The sequence below is a fragment of the Echiichthys vipera genome, assembly GCF_963691815.1.
Source record: "Echiichthys vipera genome assembly, chromosome: 11".
Classification (NCBI taxonomy): domain Eukaryota; kingdom Metazoa; phylum Chordata; class Actinopteri; order Perciformes; family Trachinidae; genus Echiichthys; species Echiichthys vipera.
Window position 1 is genome coordinate 11,990,370 of NC_139836.1, and position 21,094 is coordinate 12,011,463.

Sequence of the window (21,094 nt, forward strand, 5' to 3'; positions counted from 1 at the left end):
GAGGAGGGCAATCTGAGCGCTGTTAATGAGCTCATGTATGAAACATGAGAATATGCCCCCCCCTTAGAGGCTTCTTTGAAAACAATAGGATGCACTTATATCAAATTGCGTCTCATATATATGTGCACACACAAGCTATAATGTCCAATACAACCATCCTCCTCCACACTGAAACACAAGCGCGCGCGCACACACACACACACACACACACACACACACACACACACACACACACACACACACACACACACACACACACACACACCTGGCCTCATGAATCTGCCCATCCCCAGCATCTTTGCAACTCAACACTCTTTGTGCTTTCCCATAGAGGTTCAGTTAAATCAGAGAGGTTGTGAAATGATTGATGAACAGAAATGGGGGAAAAACACAATATTCTCTGCTTCACAAAATTGTGCATATTTCAGACTTTTAATATCATTGCTAATTTTTGCAAGTACTTTAAACATTTACCTGTTCAGACATTATTGAACAATCGATCGAAGAAGATCGATACCACTCTTGCATCTATACATTAAAGGTTGAATATGGAGAATGAGCAGAACACCGTCATCTAATGTCTCAAGATCATAGTGACAACAACAAAAAATAATTCCACCACTCAGGTTGACAGGTTTGTCAGACCCAGTCCAGTAGTCTACAAGAGACCAGAGTCTGTTTGAGCCTGTTTGAGCCTGTTTGAACCCTTCCCCTCCGGCAAATCACACCATAAAAACAAGCATTGCAGAGGAGTTTGACTGACAGTTAAAGTGAGCCATTACGGCTAAGTAAACATGAAAGTTAGCTCATCGATCAAGGAGAAACGTGCACTTGGTGTGCATTTTAATGCCGTTGAACTCCTTTCTCTCAGTCCATGGAGTGAATGCTTGGCCTATATTAACTCTTGTTTCTGCCCGTCTCGGTCACTCAGCTGCTGGGACAAATAAGCAGCGGCAGGATTGGCAAACTCCATTTTACCCAGTGCCAGCCTACAGTAGCTGCACCCAACAACAGACAACCCTGGCAACCTGAAATACCCAATGGTATTGGCTGGTACAATGTAAACAGAACGTGATAGAAAGTCATTGTCAAACTCGTTAAAAAAAATCAAATTCAAAAAACAAGTGTAAAAATGACACATTGTGGTTTAATGGGGGTTAACTGCTTCTTAGCCATTACCAGTTACTTCCATCCAGAGGAGACTCCAGAAAGTTACTGCGCCCAGCCAGGTAATAAACTGGGAACTGATTTTTTGTTTAATGTGTACGAAAACCAAAGTATAAGTGTACTATACTTTGGTTTTCGTACACATTAAACAAAAAATCAGTGAGCTTTAGAAGTGCTGGTTTGGCTTTCTTTTTTTCAGTTTTATGGCAAACTAAGCTAATCAGCAGCTGCTGGTAGCTTCATATTTACTGTACAGACATGAGAGTGGTATCAAACTCCTCAGTTAATCCCCTACAAGCTAACAGATCACCATAATTCCTAAAATTATGAATATAGACATTTAGAGCGACATACCGTGTTAAAACATGTGACAAAGTCACAACTACATTGTTTCATTTTAAGGAAAAACAAACAAAAAATAGTTGGAAGCTACTGCAATGTAATGCCACTTAGCTTGCTCACACAGAGAGAAAGTCACCTAATTGGGTGTTCTGAATCACAATGAGGTTTGAAGTATAATTTCTATCATTGTCTTGATGGTGGTTATTAGACGGCATCAACTCTAGTGTGAGACAAGCTGGGCGGCTCGCACAGCTGGAAGAAAAGGAACAAACCTTAGACTAAGTGGCTGTGACACACACATACATATTCCTGTTCATACTTTGGGGAAGAAATGAGATGGAGATAGTCAGGTTATTTATGGGGGATGCAAGTGTGTGTCAGAAAGAGTGATCTTGCCTTAGAGTCATTTTCATTCAAAGTGGCCAAATCTGCTCAATCAGAGAGAAGAGGGAGGCCGCTGGAGTAGCTATCACATATCTGGAGAGCCGATTTGCTGTATGTGGACCAGACAGCTCACTTACCACCCTTCTAATTGCTCTGTGAGATCCTATCCCACCTGACAGTCTTCCATGTCAACTTCCATACATGCCGACTCAGTTAGGCAACGTGCAAGGAGATAGCCATTGAATAATTCAGTGGGACATTAAGCCTGACTTCGGATGGCACAGAGCATGTACAGATGCAAGATGACTCAGTAGGCTATGGCTCAAACAAGAGTAAGAGCCAGTTTTGGAAATAATATACTGTGAGGAATAGAAACAGTCAATGCAAAAGACATGAGTGTATTAACTGCTAACTTAATATTTCTCTGATACTGAGAGGCAGTGTGCCATCCTGTCGCCATGCCAACGGGTAGCAAAACTAGTGAGCCTCTTCGGGCGTGACAGATGAAAATGATCTTTTCGTTATAGAATGGGACAAGATATCAAGCAGCAGAGCCTCCTCCTGCGCTGAGTAGAACCAGAGCACTGAGTGAAATTACCACTTCCTGTAAGTCTGCGGGACACTGCTGTCATTGGCAGGCCATGTGAATAAAATCTGCACTAAAAAGCCCATAAAGAAGAGAGCCAGTCTGTTAGTCCCTGATACATGCGGCAGTATATTTGGTGTTGAAGGAACCTCACAAAGGAGTTCACAGAGCCTGCACTGGAAAATTCATGAGCTCAGCCTCCCTTCACACCAGTGATCTCAGCAGGCGCTAAACAGCTCTGACTGCTGCCAAGGACCCCGGCCAAAATCGAAGAGGTCATTCATTCATCCCACACACAGAACTGAGACACTATTGAAAGATGATGAGAATGTGTTACTGGATGTTGCAAAAAAAAAAGCCATTTGCTTAATATAGGTCAAAATACTCATTCATTATTCTAATGAAGAAATAATTACTTTAGCTAAATAGATGTAAAGTTGATAAAAACGACGAAGCGGATGATTACAATCAGTAGTGTAGACAGACAAAACAAATGGAGCAGAGATATTGCACAGTGATGCACAATTCCCGATGATGAAGTTATAGGCTTTAATGAGCCTGCAGAAGTTAACGATGGCAAGGTATTTGGATTTGCTGCTGCATTATGAGCATTTGAACGGCTCTCTAATTGAAAGTGAATAATGCAGTTATTTCTTCATTGTCTTGTAACAATATAAGCACACAACATCTGTGAGGCCTTCCTGTTGTCAAACAAATTAGAGTCAGCTCCGTGATAACGCAGCACCACTGATGTGCGTGTTATAAAAGCCTGCGCATAATAAGGCAGAAGAGAAATTGTGTGTCTTGTAATTGAGTTGAAGACACCGACTGTGATTAATGTGTTTAAGCTCGGCTCGGGCTGTTTGAGTGCAACAGCACTGCAGGTAACACAAACACACTGTCAGCATATGCACCACTTACATTGTATCTAAACTTACAGTAGCCAAGCAGCATATAATGAAGGAGGAGATGCTTTTAAGGCTGTGGGATCACAAACATAGAAGTACACAGATTGCAGCTGGCAAGGCGTAACATATTTTGGCTCTGCACAAATCCACACCAAAAGGAATTATTTGACCAAAAATTGGCTGAGTGTACAAAATGGGTGCTATATATTTTGGTTCTGGATGCGGAATTGCTCTGACTGAAGTGTTAGACATGCTCACTGTCATCATAACTGAAATCAGCAAGCAAAGTTAGTTTAAAGGCGACTCTATTACTCTTACTCTCCTGTGTGCTACAAAATATTATTTCTTTCTGATGGCTGAATCTGGGAAGCACTAAAAGGCTCAACAAAGAGGAGCTCTCCCAAAATGTGCTTCTACAAAAGCTCTAAAACCACCGTCTCACCTGCTCCATTAAACTGGTATCTTATTAGTTCTTCTGCACCCTTTGGGGAAACCCCATTAGCACAAGGCTAATACTTTTTCCACAAAAACACATTCTGAATTTGTCATCACCCTCTCCACTGAAAGGTTTAGTCTAAACCAGCCATGCTAGCTGGTAAATGCTAATGTCAACACGTTAACATGCTAACAATGACAATGTAAACATTACAATGTTAGCATTATGAGTACAGCAACACCATCGATACCATCTTAGATGTGTTAGCATGCTCTCATTGGCTAATTAGCACTAAAAAAAAACTACAGCTGACCGGGATGTCATTAGTTTTGAAACTATTTGGTCATATCCCAAAGTGCTGACCACCAATTGATGGCACAAGATGGAAAGTCAAATGACAATCCATCACGAGCTATTTGCGTGTGGACCAAAGTGACTTGCTGCTAGCGTGACTAAACAGACAGAACAGACAGCTTTACTTGGAGGGCAATGAAACTTAACCTCCTCTTAAAGGGCACATACCAGATCATCTTCAGGTTCATACACACATGCTACTTACATACTATTTAGATTTTCTGTATTATAATTTGACATGATTTAATGTTCAATGTCTGAATAAACCTGTCTCCAGCCTCTCTCTCTGTCTCTCTGTCTCTCTGTCTCTCTGTCTCTCTGTCTGTCTGTCTGTCTGTCTGTCTGTCTGTCTATCTCTCTCTCTCTCTCTCTCTCTCTCTCTCTCTCTCTCTCTCTCTCTCTCTCTCTCTCTCTCTCTCTCTCTCTCTCTCTCTCTCTCTCTCTCTCTCTCTCTCTCTCAATGCATATATATATATATATATACTTTTTTATTTTCTACAGCACCTCAACCTGCTTTATAATAAAAGATGGAACTCTAACTTTTTACAATACTGGACCTTTGAGTATATGGAAAGGAAAAATAATTGATTGATGCAGTGGTGGGAGCTATTGCAGTGGTACCTCTATCAATTTCCCTCTGTTTTTGCAGTAATTCTGACTGGACGCAATGATACTCACAATGGAATGACATCCTCTACTGAATCGCAGGAAAAATGAACACTGCCAAAACTTCAGAGACAAAAACCAGGAAACATTCTCCTGGGTCCACTTAACCATTGCAACGCTCTCAATCATTCAGACACTCTTTAGGAGAAGAGCTGTCATACGTTCCATCATGTTCTCAACAGAAGCATCCTGAAAGAGGCAAAGTCATGAATAAATCATATATGTCCTCGCCTTTACTATTGGCACTCCATTAAGCGGAAATTGCATTTGTTTAATAACACGGAGACAGTATTTTTGATGTACACTTCAGCTGCTGGACTGGTATGAACTGTTGAGTTTGGAACTCAAATCCTGCCAAGAACCAAAGAGCACAGAGGTGACTCTGAAGTGGGAGCTGTATGAAGAGAGACTAGATGATGGAGATGCAGCTTTAAAAAAAACCCTCATTAAATATGTTCCTGTGGAGCCATGCGGAGAAGACAACATACTGTCTTTATCACGCCAAATTACCTGACTGCTACAGAATACACCGCCTACATACTAACACTAGTTAAATAAGCATTGGCAGAATACGTGGATAAATCGAGAGGAACACACACTGAGACTGCCTCCACATTTGAATGTCCTCACTCCTGGGGGTCATTTACTCCTGTTCTTCAGCTCTTCAATTATTTATTTGTAAATTTAGTATCACTCCAGATCTCTCTTGGGGACAAAATTATACTCTCAGCAGGGAATCAAACCTCCGGCTATAATGGGTTTGGTATTCATCAGCACTCAAGTCAATGGCAATTAGGAATTTAATGGCTCCCAGGCCAAAAACCCCCACACCACAAAGTATGCTGGGCGGAGATGCTCAACAAGCTGAAGCTGTGTAATTTAAGTGAATGCATGTGCATGGATCTTGTCAAGGATTCAGCAGCTCATACCATGACAATAGACCTTTTCAAGAACAGGCGTATGGTCTTCTTCTACTAAGATGACACCAGGGCCATAAGGATGTTGTCAGAAACCAAAAGGATGGCCATCTTGACTTTGAAGTATACTGTAATTTCTAATCCCTTCGAGCTAAAGAAATGCTAATGTGCTGTTTGTGGGCTATCAGTTTCCAGCTAGCATGTGCCAGCTCCTTATTACCAAATAGGATGACAGTTTAATGAGCCCCTTGCTTGGTGTCAGCAATGCATTGTTAAAATGCGCCTGCTGCCATATTGTCCGCGCCCACTTGATCATTTGAGCAAGCCGCGTAACCAATCATTAACGTGCCGTCTCTTCCCACATTTGGGACTTTTTTTCTCACCTGATTCCCGTTCCTTTGTTTAGCCGTGCATCTGCGTGTCACTGGTTTCCCAGCCTCCAAGTCCCTAGGAGCTGCAGTATTCTGTGCGAGCCACACAGTGTATTTAGGATGTTGAGGTGAACTTGAACATGTCTTTGGTGGTTGTCAAGGGAGAGATTAATGCTATCCCTGGCTGTTTAGCAAGTCATGGTGCTCAGGAAAGTGTTTCAGCAACAAAAATCAGGCGGGTGACTGAGTGTCATGAACATAGGTGAAAGGGAAAAAACTAATTTGCAAGTAAAAGCAAATGTTTTCTACTAGAATTATATAAAATATTGAAACATACATGAACAAACATACCAAGTCCATGCATTACCATAAACCTCATAAAAACTCAATGCAACTCTGCCCTACTACAACAATGAAAGGGTGCCCCCTAGTGACGGCAGAGGGTGCATTCAAGACAAGACACTGGGTTGACACTAATTGTGACGTTGCAGCCACGGGCCGTAATGGTCTAGATAACAGTGTATGTAAGATAGCTGATTGCATGCCTTTGGGTTGCTGCTGGAGCTGGATCCAGAGCTCCAGTCTCTGGTCATTCACTACCTGCTCCGGCCGCATCACTTCACCATTCTCCCTCCCTCTCTGCTTGTTCCCGTCTCAGCGCCTCAGAGAGTGAAGCAACCTTTTTTTAGAAATTTCTATGTGACTGATGGACTTGAGAGAGTAGCACTGCAGGTGGTGCTGTCAAAGTCCATTTATCACACTGCCAGTGCCAGAAGCCCAAACCCTTCTCACCAACGCCCCCCCGCCCCCCCACCAAAAAAACGAGCCCTTTCTTCAAGCAGCATTCAGATCTCCTCTAGTTGTAAAGTGTGCGGGCACTGATACATCATGTTTGCACTGAGTGGCTCGGAGGTAATTGGATACTTCACACAATCTAAAGCTCATTCCCCTTGTACACACCCTCCCGTTCCCCTCAACAACTGCCAATCCTGCCGGTAACTCATTTGATGCCGACTCCCCACTGACAGCAGATCACTTCTCCTTCGTTTGAGAGAAAAGTCATCGTCCATTGATGTCCTCCCAGTGTGGAGCGACATCAAGAGAGCTCTCATGATGCACGTTTGAATTGAAATTTAAAAGGTGTATTCAAAGAAAGGAAAGAGAAAGGCACCTTTCAAAAACAGAACAAACGTTTTCCAGTCTCAGCGGGCAAGAAAACGTTTGTCGTGTGTTCATTTTGATAATGGTGCATTTATTTAAAAAAAATATTCAAGTGCCAAGTGCCCAAAAACAGAGCTTAAAGTATACTGGACGTACATTCACCAGATTGCCAGACACATGACTTTGAATGAATGATAATGCTGCTTTGTAATTGCTGGATGTGTGTCAACAAATGAACTTAAAAGGTGTGTGTCAGTGTTGTGTTTACAGCTTGTTTCCTCTGCCCCCAAGTGGCCAAAAAAACATGTTAGTGCAGGTTTAAAGGGACAAAAATCAATTATTGATTGCCCCATGAATGGCTAAAAAGTTAGGTTTTCTCTGCAGTTTGTGGGTAGGTGGAATACACAACAGCACACAAGGTAAGAAAAAAAACTCCAGTCAAAAATTCTTACGTTTTTACAAATTTGAATGATAATATGGTCTAGGAAAGTAATCATATCACCCACAGCAGCCCAGTTTCTCTTTATTATCTTGATTTAGCCTGGCCTCAGTGACTCACCGTGCTGGGCCTCCCTCTGCTCCAGCTCCTGCCTGAGCTGCTGCTGCTGCTCTTTCATCCTGGCCAGCTCCTGGCTGCTCCCCGAGCTGAGGCTGTGCAGCCTCTTGGCCAGAACATCCAGCCGGTCCCGCTCTAGGTACACCACCTTCATCTCAGCCTTCAGCTCCTTGGCACTGCTGAAGTCATTACCTGCACCAGTGCACCACAGGAGGACATTAGGCTTACATCGCCCATTAATGAGCACCTTGATCATTAATAGCGTATTTAAGTGAGGCTAATGGTGGCAATTCAAGTAAATGATTTAAATAGAAGACGTTGAACACAAGAAGGGTTGAATTTGGGTGTGGTTGAGCGGAGGGTTACCTGAGATGGCTGCCAATTTGGCTTCATGCAGTGCCAAAAGCTGAGTTTCAGTCTCGCTGACTTTCCTTCGCAGGCTGCTGCCCAGCCTCTGACTCATGACCACCTGGGGAAAAGAAGGAGAATAAGAGGCTGAGGAGAGAGTAGGGGGGGATGGTAACTAACAAAACCTTTGCAGACACATGGATCCCACAGGATGCATAGCTCATTTCCAATTCCGCTTTCATTTTCTCTTTGACACTCATTCTTACAAGACCTTACAGATTCATTTCCGTCCATCTGTGCTCGCCCTGCTTTGAATACGCAGCAGAGTATCAACGCTAATGTGTTACCTTGTCTATAACCTTTAGAGAGAAAAAAGGTGTGTCTCCTTTCACTTGGCCAGACAGAGAAATGCGAAATCTCCATAAAAGATGCCATTAGAATGTCAGAGAGTGGAAAAGGCCCTGAATGTCAAGGTCCTGATGGGGATGCAGCCCCTAAGCTCTGCTGTATTCACAGAGGAGTTGATGGATTCAGATACATTCTCTCTGGCCCTCATCTGCCCTCACTCTGCCCTTTAAACCTCTGTTCTTTCCAATGTATTCACTTTGAGTAACAGCCAGATACAATACCCATGATGCGCTTCCTTCTTTGAGGAACTGTTTTCACCACTCAAAGGGATGTGGAGCCGGATTTTCTGACGCATTTTCTTCTCGAATCTGACACAGTTTTGTGCAACACTTGAAAAGGCTGTCAGATAAGTTGGTATTTCTGAGGCAGAATATCTCCAGGGAGTTCTCTTCCAACAGAAATACAGACAATAAAAAGAAATATATTTTCAAACAGGCTTGCATAATTTTGTTTCACGCATTACATAAACTGGAAACTGCTCTGAAGTGCCTTTCAAACTGTAGAAATTACATGTTTTGATTTGATTTCAAAGCATCAGGCTACTTGTCAATTTCGAAAAAACTCCATATACCAGCAATCATTCTGTCACAGCAGGTGTGCCATTTTCCACATTGTGGATATCTCATTTAGGAAACTTTTCATTTCAACTTAATAATGGACAATCATGTGACTGAGGCCGAAGTGTCTCTTTGTGGAAAGCCTACATGTTTCTTTGAGGTTCAGTTGCAGCTCGGGCCAACTATTTGATGACAGCTTTCATAGGGAAACACAGTGAGCCACCTGTCTCCCGCTGTGTCTTTCTCCCGCTATCCTTAAACCAGATTTCCGCTGCTTACTTTTCAGCTGCGGACATCTATGTGTAGAGATCAGTGAGAGGGAAAAGCAAAACCCTGAGAAACAAGGGGCAACTCCAGAGACACAGCACATATTGAGGGAAGCGTGCCAAAGCCATTCACACACAGAAATACACCTGTGAATACACCTGTGACACGCATAGAAAACCCACCAAAGCCATGTCAGTTCAACAGAAAAGTCATATTAAAACTACTACAATTAAATCACTGACTAAAGTAATAACTCAGTTGGTTATTTCTCATCATAAATAATAGATGTTTGTATTTTTCTGGTGTTGGATTGGTCACGGAAGATTTTTAAGGGGGATTTTTTCAAAATGACAAAGCTTACATGACTCTTACATGCAACTATGGACAGTTCCCTGCCTTGTCAAATAAAAGTATGCACATGACACTGACATTTAGCATGCATATTTAATACACTGACGCTGGCACACAGTACATGCTTTCTAGTTTGACTTACTACTCATTAGAGATTCAGTCATTGTTGGCATGCTGAGGGGAGGCTGAGTTTATATGGACTAAATCGGGTCAGAGGAACAGTGACTTACTTTAGCTGTGGCTTCCTTGATGGACAGATTCAATGCCTGCTCCTGCTCCTGGAGTCTGCAGAAAAGGAAATACAAATGTTACAGTAAAGTACTAAAAGTGATTTCAAATGAAATCAATAGGTGTCAATGAAAGGTTTAAAAACCTAACATCTGACTGCTAAACACGGAGAGGTTTAACCATCAAGAGAGGTACTGAATATTTTAGAACTTTTATAAAGGAATGTCTTATAAGATCATGTCAAAAGGATAAGAGCTAAAGAGCAGACACTAATTATTCAAGTCTACGTCCTTGTATCCGCAGTGGACACAAACAAAACCTGCAGATATGCACAACCAGAATAATCATTTACATACTGCCTAAAGTTGATTTAGACTGATATTACTGCAAAAAATGCCTCATGCTTCAAAATTCACATTTGGAACCAAAACTCTAACCAGTGACTCTTTTAGGCATTAGCTAAAAGAATTACAAACGATTAGTCAATTATATCACATAAATCATTTTCTAAAGGTTTCTAAAGATAAATGAACAGTTTCATATGTTGTAAAATATGCTTAGTTGCCTTCTTGCAGAGAGTTAGATGAAAAGATTGATACCTCTCTTGCATCTGTCAGTTAAATATGATGCTCAAGCCAGCAGCGCGTTAGCTTAGCTTATCACAAAGACTGGAAACGGGGGGATAGCTTGCCTGGTAACAACTGGAACAAATCCTGCCTTACAGCAACTCAAAAGCTCACTATCTGACTATCACTGACAAGTCCTGCCTGTGGTTCATTCTCCAGTAACTGCTCTAATTTAGACATCTTATAAGTTTAAAAAAATATATAAAAAATCCAGCACGTCACATTTCTAAATGCTACATGTCATATTAGGAAACAAGATAGTAATGTTTCTAAAAGCTCATTTCTTTAATTATTATTATTATTTTACTGTTGTTTACATAATGAACTCAACTGAGGAAAGCAGCTTAGTTCAAAACAAGGCTGTGAGATGATTTGTTTCTTGGTCACAGCTTCAATCTGTCATTTCAAATTGACCTGTGACACAGCTTTTAGTTGTCCTAGATAGGTATTGTTCTTACAACTGGGATGGGTAGTTTATTTTTGGCTATGTTCGGCAAAAAGACAAAATCACCAACCAATAATCTTTCATCATATTGTAATTCTTGTAAAAAACAATTGTAAAAATTCTTGTAAACGTGCAAACAGGACAAACCATTAAGGTGACATTATTTGGTATCAGAGATATAAATCCATTAGTAGACGGTTAAAATGAGTATAAAATCCATTATGTACGACACAGTCAGTCACCTTGAGATAGTACCAATAGACATTCTGAGGATGTGTGGCTTTTCTAGGTATATTGACAATAAAGGTGGTATTTTGAAGGGATTTTAACCATTATTTTAAATTCTTGTGCTGTAAAATTGTTAGCACCATATCTGTGTAACCTATAATAGATCATGAGAGTCACTTCCATCATGATGTTCCAAACATTTATACACCCTAATCTTCCAAATCTGAATAAGGGCCTGGCCACACACAATGTTTATTTCAGATTTATAACTAGAAAAAAATGGGTCAGGTTCCCAGCTTTCATGTCACCACTTTTACATAACATCTACTGTTCCTTCACCCCCTTCAAAAGGTAAAAAAGCAAACAGGACGAACCATTACAGTCACCTAATTCAGTGACAGAGATATTAATCAATTAGTAGTCTGAAAAAGGAGCATACAATTATGCGCAACACAGTCCCAATCATCTCATATGACAAAAATATGTATGCCCTTTTCATGTTATTCAAGCTGATGCTCGGAGTGAGTCAGAGTAAAATTGTCACTGAACATCAGTGTCACTGCAACATGTGGATAGTCTGGATTTTTTTAAGCCAGTACCCATAAGAAAATAAATCTTGATATGGGAAAGAAATGTCCTGTGTTATTTGGAAAGGGAACTGCGAGCAACACAATCGTCATGATGACCCAAAGCACGCCACCCGTTGATGTGCAGCTGAATATCCAATCAGAGGTCGCAATTTCAATCAGTAGCGAGAATAAATGCGTTCCAGTTGGGGTGAGAATATGTCAGATATCAAATTATGCCTGTGATGGTGGGTCACGCCACCGAGAAGGCGATAAGTACAAATTACATGTCTTTCTAATGAGCGGCAAGACAGAGAGGCTTTCCACGGTGCTCTGTTGCACGCTATTAACTTCAGAGGATATGATGCAAAGTAATCATTTGCATCTGAGAAAAACCATTAAAATTCAAAGCAGGTTCAAGCAGGTGTGAGAGAAGAGGATTGAGGGCATAGAAATAAAGAAACAGGAGTTTTGGCTGCTTGATACACCGTCTCTGAATCTGAAAATATACACATCATTCCTCATGAAGTCTTACACAGTTATTGCATTACATTACACTCATTTGGAAGGCCCTTCTGTTCGAAGCGACTCACAATAGGTGCTTTCAACCTCCAAAGGAGCAAGAGTAAGATGTCATCAGAAATTGCATGTGCATTCCCCCTAAACAGCCCGAAGTGTGTGCATTTTTTGCCTTTTTTTGAATGTGAAAATACTATATCTGTATTGCCTCCTTTAATTGTCAAAGCTCTTCAGTGTAATTATTTGAGATGTTAATTTTTAAACATGATGGCATGCTTTTGACTCAGTTGTACTCCCTTGGCATGAGACAAGACGATGCTGCTGCAACATTTATTCAAAATGCCACTTTGTTGGTTGGAGGACGAATAAAGCTGGGAGGCAAAGATTTAGCAAAATAGAAGCTCTGCTCTGACACATCCTCCTCCCGACGAGCTAATTTAATGATAAGAAAATACGTGACTTGATACAGGGGAAAACATTCATGGACTGATGATTGTTGTGGTTGTATTACAACCCACAGCTTTCCAGCAGCCCCACCTGGTGACTGGCAGTACTGCAACGTTCAGACTCAACCAAAGTTTGACTCATGGGACAGATAGAAAAAAACACCACAATAAGGTGTAAAATGCAAATGTATAATGTGAGAAGAGGTTTTCTCACAGAATACTCCCAAAGCACAATTTGACATTTACACTTTCCACATACATCTGCACATTTTTCACAGCAGCACATACACTTTCTGGACAGCAAAAGCCAGTTATATATACACTATGTCAGAATGTCAGTTTCCTCATTTGGATTTGGCTCTCTTCAAGAACTCCCCTAAATCGAGTCCTATGCCTGGGAACAATAGGTTTGATTCACTAATTACCAAGAGGTTTTTTTATTAAGCTTAATATTTCATTAATAATGACATAAACAGACTAATCTTAATCTGAAAACATCTAATGCAATCACTCTAATGGGAATAAACCTTGGTAAGTCTTGTGTCTACTTGTGTGCAGCTAGTATTTACGTAAGCATTTAATCAAGCACTGGACGTACACGTGCAGGTTTTGTAGCAGCATTTTTGTAACATTGATGTACACAAAATAATTTTGTGTAAGAGGAAAATGAGATATTCCTCGTACGAGTACGTATGTGACCCTGACCTGAGCATGGAGGGTGAAGGAGAGACGGAGATCTGCGTGCGGTTTTCACAGGTGACGATGTCCTGCAGAGTCCGGCTCATGTCGCAGAGCTGGGCCGCAGTGCAGCTCCTCAGCACGGAGCCCTCTAGCTCCTCGGCCTCCACCTGCTGCTCCTCCTGCTGGATCTGCTGCTCCAGGCATCGACTGCGGTCGTTCAGCTCCGTCAACCTCCGCTGCAGCTCCGCTATCTCGTCCTGCACAGGTTTTGTATTTATGATCCTTGCATTAATTATCAGGTTTTACTCATGGTTGTTAGTTATTTTTCTGCTCTCTATGTATGTTGGGCATGACATTGTTTCTATAGTAGTTGTGATTGGGAAAACAGCCCCTGTTTTAATGAAGCTAATCAGCATCAAAACAGTGGTACTTGAATTATCCAAACGAGTAGACTTAGCACTATATTCAAGTACTCTGAACTGAACTTAAAGGTCCCATATTGTAAAAAGAAAAAAATGTATATATTTCCATGTCTTTATTATAAAGCAATCAAGGTGCCATATAAATACATGAAAGTATCAAAACGCTCAATCCACAGAGAAATGCACACAGCCTGTATTCAGAATGCCTTTAAACGAGAGTGGGCTTTTTCAGGAGTGGTGATTAAAGAGACAGGCGCTAAAACGGAGTGTTTCAGACAGAGGGTGAATACAGGGAGCCTCGCGAGACCATCCTGATCTCGCAATCTCCATTGTATTTTACTCGCAGATCAGTCTGGTAAAGTGTGGCAGAGAAAATTTGGAGAAGTTTGCCCGAGCGACCGGACCAACAGCGCTGGTTTTGAGGCGGCTTGAAGTGTGACGCAATTACTGTTCAGTGTAAACAAGGGTTGAGATGAGCGCAGCTATAGCCTCGGCGCTCTGCTAGTACTTCATACGCTTCGTTGATCTGACTGGTTGATTCGGCCTGTCTATCACCAACATAGGCGGCGATAGACAGATGATTTATCCAATCAGCAACCAGTATTTCCGCCCCTTTCCAAAAGATTTCCAACTGAGAGTTCCCAGGTGGATATGCAGAGCAAAGGCGAATTATGCCAATCAATCCATCTGGCGGAGTCAGGTTAGAACACAGGTAGATTCAGACTAGTCTGGATCATCTGACTTGGTTTGCAAGGGCACCATCCGCTTAGCTCCACCAAAGACGATTATGATTGGTTTAAAGAAATACAAACAACATGGAGTGTTTTTAACCCTATCCCAGAACGATAAGCCGGTGTAGCCAGACCATACTCCAGCGCTGTTGTCAGACAAACATTATAAGAAAAATAATGTTTTTTGACCATTAAAGTGTGTAAACATGTTCTAGTGTGAAACTGAAAATGAGCATAATACGGGAGCTTTAAGCTGCAAATATAAGCACAACTATGAGTCTTTCTTATAAATTATTAGCATTAATCAGAGTTATATTACATACACATGTGACACACAGTGTGAAGAAATGACCTTTGTAAGCTTTATGACATAATATGAGCTGAATTTACCTCCACCAGCCGTTTCTCTTGGATGAGGCGATTTCTTCGATGCAGTGGACCCTGCAATGAGTCAGACCGCTCCCCTGCATCAGGGTCTACACCCTCCCTGACAACCAGTCACAAAACAACACAGTTACTAGAAAAGCCAGTTAACCTTCATTCACATTTCAGGGTCCCTTTGCTCTCCTTTAAGCGAGTTTTTATGCAATTACGTGAGTGCTTGGACATTAATACGTAGGACTTAAGCTTGTTTGAACCCATTATTCTCTAGAAGGACATTCTGTGCAGCGGTGACCTTAAATCTTTCCTGTTTTTTTGCATTTTAAAAACTCTGATATAGAGGTATGTGTGGAAAACACATTTACATCACATTGCTGCAAGAGCTTTAGGTTATATTTGTTCAGGATACCCTCCAGAGAGGCCCCACCTGATTTCCTTCCTGTTGCAATAGCTATTTTTGACACACTCCCTAACTGCTCTGTCCTACAGAATTATAATGGAAGATAGAGCATGGTCATAATCACAGGACAAAGCTTATAAACTTGATTTAACAACACAAAGCTGTGAAAATTCAAAACAACCTTTCGACTTCAGCACTGCAAACCCAGTAGGGTTTGTGTTTAGCAATGCTATGCTATTGGTAACCACCATGTCATAGTATCAGATTGTGATTTACAATAGGAGGTTATGGCAGTGAACAATCCTGTTGTCTCAATAAATTAGTACTGTCATCAAATGAAATATGCAACATAATAGGGAATGTTTTTTTATTCAACCAAATTTCATATTAGCATATTAGCACTTGTTTCACTTAGCCTTGCTTTGCCACACCCTATTCTCCATAAATCAACATTATTATCTGACAACATTATTTATTATTTACTTTACAAATTAATATTTTTAGACACACTATTTATTTTAGCTTATAAAATATATTTTGTTGTAAAAACATTTTATTGTTCCAGCTTCGCAAAGGTGAAGATTTACTGCTTTTCCTATTAATATTTCCAATAATTTGAATGTATTTTTTAATATAATGTTGAGGTTTGGACTGGTCTTACGCTGGACTCTTTCAGAGCCCTCCATCTTGTCATGTTCCCCATGTGTGTGTTAACTATTTATTTTAATTATTTTTTTGCTCTTTTGTAAACTTTATTTTAACACATTCACCTCTCTACTTCCAGTCCGTCCCCTATATGTTACACTCTTGAATCCATACTGCTGTCCCTACTACAAGCCTGACTCAGAAGTTGGAACTTCCCAATTTTCTGCTGTCAGCAGCATCGCTAACATAGCGGCTTATTTACATTTAGTCGCGAATGTCGCCTCAGACACTCAGATTGGAATAGCAATGGCAAGTATAAGTGCTTTCATTAGTGGGTCATATGATCAATTACCATTATTTTAACTCACTCTTTGATAGATAGTAACTTAAAAGGCAATTAAATAGATGAGCACAAATTAATTTTTACTTAAGAAACAGAGTTACAGTTTCACAGTGTAGTACTAGTACCCGTATTTTAAACAGTAGCTTGTGATATAAATTTTGATGTCATAAAAAATATAAAAACTGTTTTTTGCTAATAACAGTACAGTAACAGTAACAACAGAGCATAATGTTCATTTCCAGCTGGGTGCAGAATGTGAGTTGTGTATACACTAATAATGCATCTGGGAGTCGTTGTTGAGCGACTGACCTGCACTGACTGTAGTCTGCCCTCTGGATGGCGCTGTGCACCACCTGTCTGAGCCGCTCCAGGAACAGAGCCACGCTGGGCTGTCTGGAGGGTAAACCCAGCTTCAGAGCACCTCGCTCCCTGCACAGCTCCTCCAGCTTTTTCCCAAATCGCTCAGCTGAAAACACACCCGCACACACACTTAATAACATTATAAAGTTCCGTTATTAGCACCTGGCTTTAGTCAGAAAGTCAATGTAGAAACTTGTGACGGTACACAAATCAGATTACTCACTAGGTCATCATCTACGTAGCCTACATTTAGTGAAATAACATGTCACACACACACATCTCTCCGTACTCAATTAACAAATTATATCTTAACTAGAAGGCCCTTAGAGCGATCAAACATCTGTCAATACTAAACAGTACTCTACTTGCTGTTTCCAAGAACACATAATTCCCACAGAATTCATTTAAATCTTAAGAATTTTCTTGACCCTGTAGGCACCATAACCCTTCTGTTGGGTTTGTGGTTAAGAAAATCGAATCAACTGTCTTCTGTCAGAACTTCCCTGGCAGAGTTTAAAATGTCAGAGAGAGAAAATATCAAAAGGCAAACAGAAAACCTAACAAGACACACTGACCCAAATAATCACTCCACTTAGAAAGGTCTACAGCAGATGATGTATTTCTTTCTATCGCAAGGTCCAAGAAATGGGTCAGAATACAGCCCTCTTTTGAAAATAAACTGTACTCGGGCCAGCTAGAACAATATGCAATTTCTTCTAGAGACAGATTCAAAATAAAGTCCAGATTAAATTTGTTAGGTCGGAGAACTCTTTCCCATGCAGTCTTCAAAGTTAAAATATCAAAAGCTGAACCTGAATGAAGGAAAATAAATTAGCGTTCACACAGCCCCAGGTTTTCTTGTACATAAATGTGGATTTTGTTTCAGCTTAGCCTGCTCTGTGCCTCTGTCAGTTGTTTCACAATGTCCAGCTTTTAGTTTAACCTGGCTGATTGATCTGATGTGGTGAGCACTAACATGTAGACATTAGGACTCAGCTCAAGCCTTCAGGCTATGACAGAAAGAAACACCTATATTAAAGTCAGTGCCAACCCAACTGTCAAACTAATCATCAAAGCAGGAGGTGTCATTTGGATTAATCTTCCAAAAACAGACACTATGTGTATGGGCCATATTGTTGAAAACAAAACAAACTAAACCATCTTGCGATCGGATCACACCAGCTGCGACGCCTCAAGGGGGAAATGGGGGCAATGGCCCCTTCCCTACTTCCTATGCCACTACTGTACTTCTTGCGCCCTTGCTCGGATCACACCAAATTTTCTCAACCTTCATTATGATCTTAACTACATGTAAAGTTTCATGACTACATCTTGCACAGTCAGGATGCTATCACAGTGACAAAATCTGTCCACAAACAGACAGACAGGCATATGAACACCTGGCAACATACTCAAAACTGCCTCTGTGGTACTTCTCACTAGTAGGTTTCTCCAGGACCACAATTTGTCATGATGACACACAAACAGAGACTCACAAGGTGAAAAGAATACCAGCATCACTGTCACTGGCTGGTAATAAATATTTTTTCTTTTTTATCTATCACAGTAAAAAAGACTAAACTCTGTTAATATAATGTGAAATGTTTGTCAGGTTCATTCAAGAACCAATAATTTCATCATGTGCAGCCTCACATGCTTTTTCAGCCATCTCAGAATGATCCAAAACCAATTCAGTTAGCAGGAAAGCTAATAAGGAAACAGTGTGGGCTTGCTATATCTGTCCTCATCTTAACCGACAATGTCAGGATCCTGACTGAGCATGTCAGGGATACCTTGCATTAAATATAGAATCCCACAGCAAAAAAATATCAATCACAATGTTCTTGAGAAGGATAGACTAATGTCAGCACAAAAATTGATTTGCAAAACTATCAAAAGACGGGCATGAATCATGTCAGAAACTCAGGTTAGCTCAGGGAAAGCTCTTTCGATCAATACACAACAGAAGCTGAAATGACCTACTTATTAACGCAACGGCTCACATGAAAGTCTTAGCTCACCTGCGTCATAGTCGTCATCCAAGATGGCTTTCTGCTGGAGCCTCTGCAACTTTAACATCATGGACTCAATCTGAGAAGGGAGACACAATAGACAGAAGACAGAACAGATTACCCAACGGTACAGAGGGCAATGCCCTTTCAGTCACCACAGGCCAAATAAAAAAAAGTGTGGGTGCAATGACCATTATTTCAGAGAGACACTTTGGCAGCAAGTTGAGGACTGAGTATGAAGTTTAAAACATCATCATTATTATTAACTATGACTATTCTGACGGCATCTCATCAGGGAAGACTAATCGACCCTACATGTTTTTAAAGTTACATTTTTCACCACCTTCTTATTTGTCTATAAAGGACAATTTAAGGGATTTCACCTGTTTAGTTTAGCATGTGAACTTCTGGAATTGGTTCTCAATTCTAGGACAGACCTCAAAGTGTTCATGGGATTAAAAAAATAAAAACGAAAAAAATAAAATATTGCCTCATTTAGGAAATTTCTCCAATCCTTTTTTCTTGCAAAATACTCCGTAGATTTTCTTCTTCTAGCCTATGAATATATTTAAATTTAACAACCTGAGAAGGGAAAACTCACTCCTTACTATCAAGTTTTGACAAAGCCTTGTGAGTCAAAAGTCTCATGTTGAAGCATAGCAACATTATAGCGTAGAGCGGCAGATAGATAACATTAGCAGTTAGCATTGATATGTGTTGATCTTTGAGATGCATACTGTTTTCCTAGTTTATTCTAGTTCTTAAAGATATTTGGATATTTGGGGAAATACGATTATTGTCTGTATGCTAATTATGAAACTAGAGCCGGCAACTGGTTAGCTTAGCTGGAAAACAATGAATACACACAACTTTTTAGGCTTCAGTTTTTGTACGGATTGAACAAATAGAATATGATGTGTTATTAATGAGCATTAGCGTTAGTTAGTTAGTTAGTTAGTTAGTTAGTTAGTTAGTTAGTTAGTTAGTTAGTTAGTTAGTTAGCTAGCTGGTAGGCAGATTTTGTCACCTTCAGATAGAGCCAGGCTAGTTGTTTCCTAATGTTGAGCTAAGCTAACCGGCTGCTGGCTGTAGATTAGCATACAGTTATAACAGTGCTATCAATCATATCATCTAACACTTAGTAGGAAAGCAAATAAATGTGTTTCCAGTTATGTCAAACTTTTTGTTTAAAAAGAATACTGATGTGCTTTGAGTCTTGACTAAACCTGGTCTTGGAATTGACTTAGCCTACTCAATAAAGGTGATTGTGACAACAGTCCTGCATCTTAACCTCACATCAGTCACTCTTGCCCACCTTAGTGTGAGCACGGTTGTTTTGGAGGCAGTCTTGCAGCACACCCTCGTACTTCTTTACCAGGTTGTCCCAGCCGTCAGAGGCAGGTGTGGCACTCTCGTAGCCGGAGGTGACAGAAGAGGCGGAGGCGGTGTCTGAGTCCACAGACAGCGAGGAGGTGATCTCTATGTCCACAGATTGGGAGTCACAGTCAGACAGGTCGGGCGTAACCTCCCTGCCACCCCACAGACACTCCCGCCAAAACCTCCCACCTAATGACAGCTCCTCCCTCTCCACCGGTCTGCTTGGGGTGGAGGAGGGCAGCGATTGGACCGAAGTGGACTGCTTTGATACATTGTGCTCAATGGAAGAGATTGCTGGTTTTGTTTGAGGCAAGCTAGGTGCTTTAGTTGAATGATTTAGTGGTTCTGGCTCCCGGGATGGTGTGACAGAGGTTGCGTCTGTCCTCTGGCTGGAGTTGAGAGACTGTTGAATGAAACTGAAGCTGGAGTTAAAGGAATCCTCACCTCGAGCCAGGCTTGGACTTAACCTGAGTTCATTGTGGGGCAGACAGGTTGGACCCCGGTGGCTGGATGTCTCATTAACAGCCCTGTAGCCCGCATGGGGAAGAGGACAGGAAACAGAGCAGAGAAAACTCTTACTCTTCCAGGATCTAGATGTGAGTTCATCAGGCTGTTGCTGATTCATTAAGGACATTTTGGCAGCAGGTGTTAGACTCATCCTCTGAGCGCAGGTGTCCGCAGTGTGACGTCCAGGTTTTCCATTCCTAATGCAAGTCCTTCCTTCCTCCTCCTCCTCCTCCTCCTCCTCCTGCTCATGTGCAGTGCTCTGTAGTCTGGGCTGCTCTCCTCTCATGTACCCTGGTCTTCGGTGGAGCCTCTTACGCGCGGAGTTGCCAGCTGTCCCTGATGCTCTGCCACCTGTCGATGCAGAGATTAACCATTAAGCTGGACAACACGGTCATGAT

At 41.2% G+C, this 21,094-nt stretch overlaps 1 protein-coding gene across 1 annotated transcript in view; it reads right to left on the bottom strand.

Annotated features, from left to right (window-relative positions):
- The window catches only part of disc1 (DISC1 scaffold protein), a gene marked incomplete at its 3' end in the record, with an annotated part of 41,652 nt that overhangs the window by 15,743 nt on the left and 4,815 nt on the right, over positions 1-21,094 (bottom strand). The window contains exons 2-9 of the mRNA XM_083922773.1: positions 20,128-21,047; positions 18,822-18,891; positions 16,750-16,906; positions 15,062-15,158; positions 13,543-13,775; positions 10,010-10,064; positions 8,215-8,317; positions 7,852-8,040 (exon numbers count right to left, since the gene is read on the bottom strand). Of these exons, the coding sequence (XP_083778899.1) occupies positions 7,852-8,040; positions 8,215-8,317; positions 10,010-10,064; positions 13,543-13,775; positions 15,062-15,158; positions 16,750-16,906; positions 18,822-18,891; positions 20,128-21,047 (1,824 nt within the window). The remainder of the gene's footprint in view (positions 1-7,851; positions 8,041-8,214; positions 8,318-10,009; positions 10,065-13,542; positions 13,776-15,061; positions 15,159-16,749; positions 16,907-18,821; positions 18,892-20,127; positions 21,048-21,094) is intronic.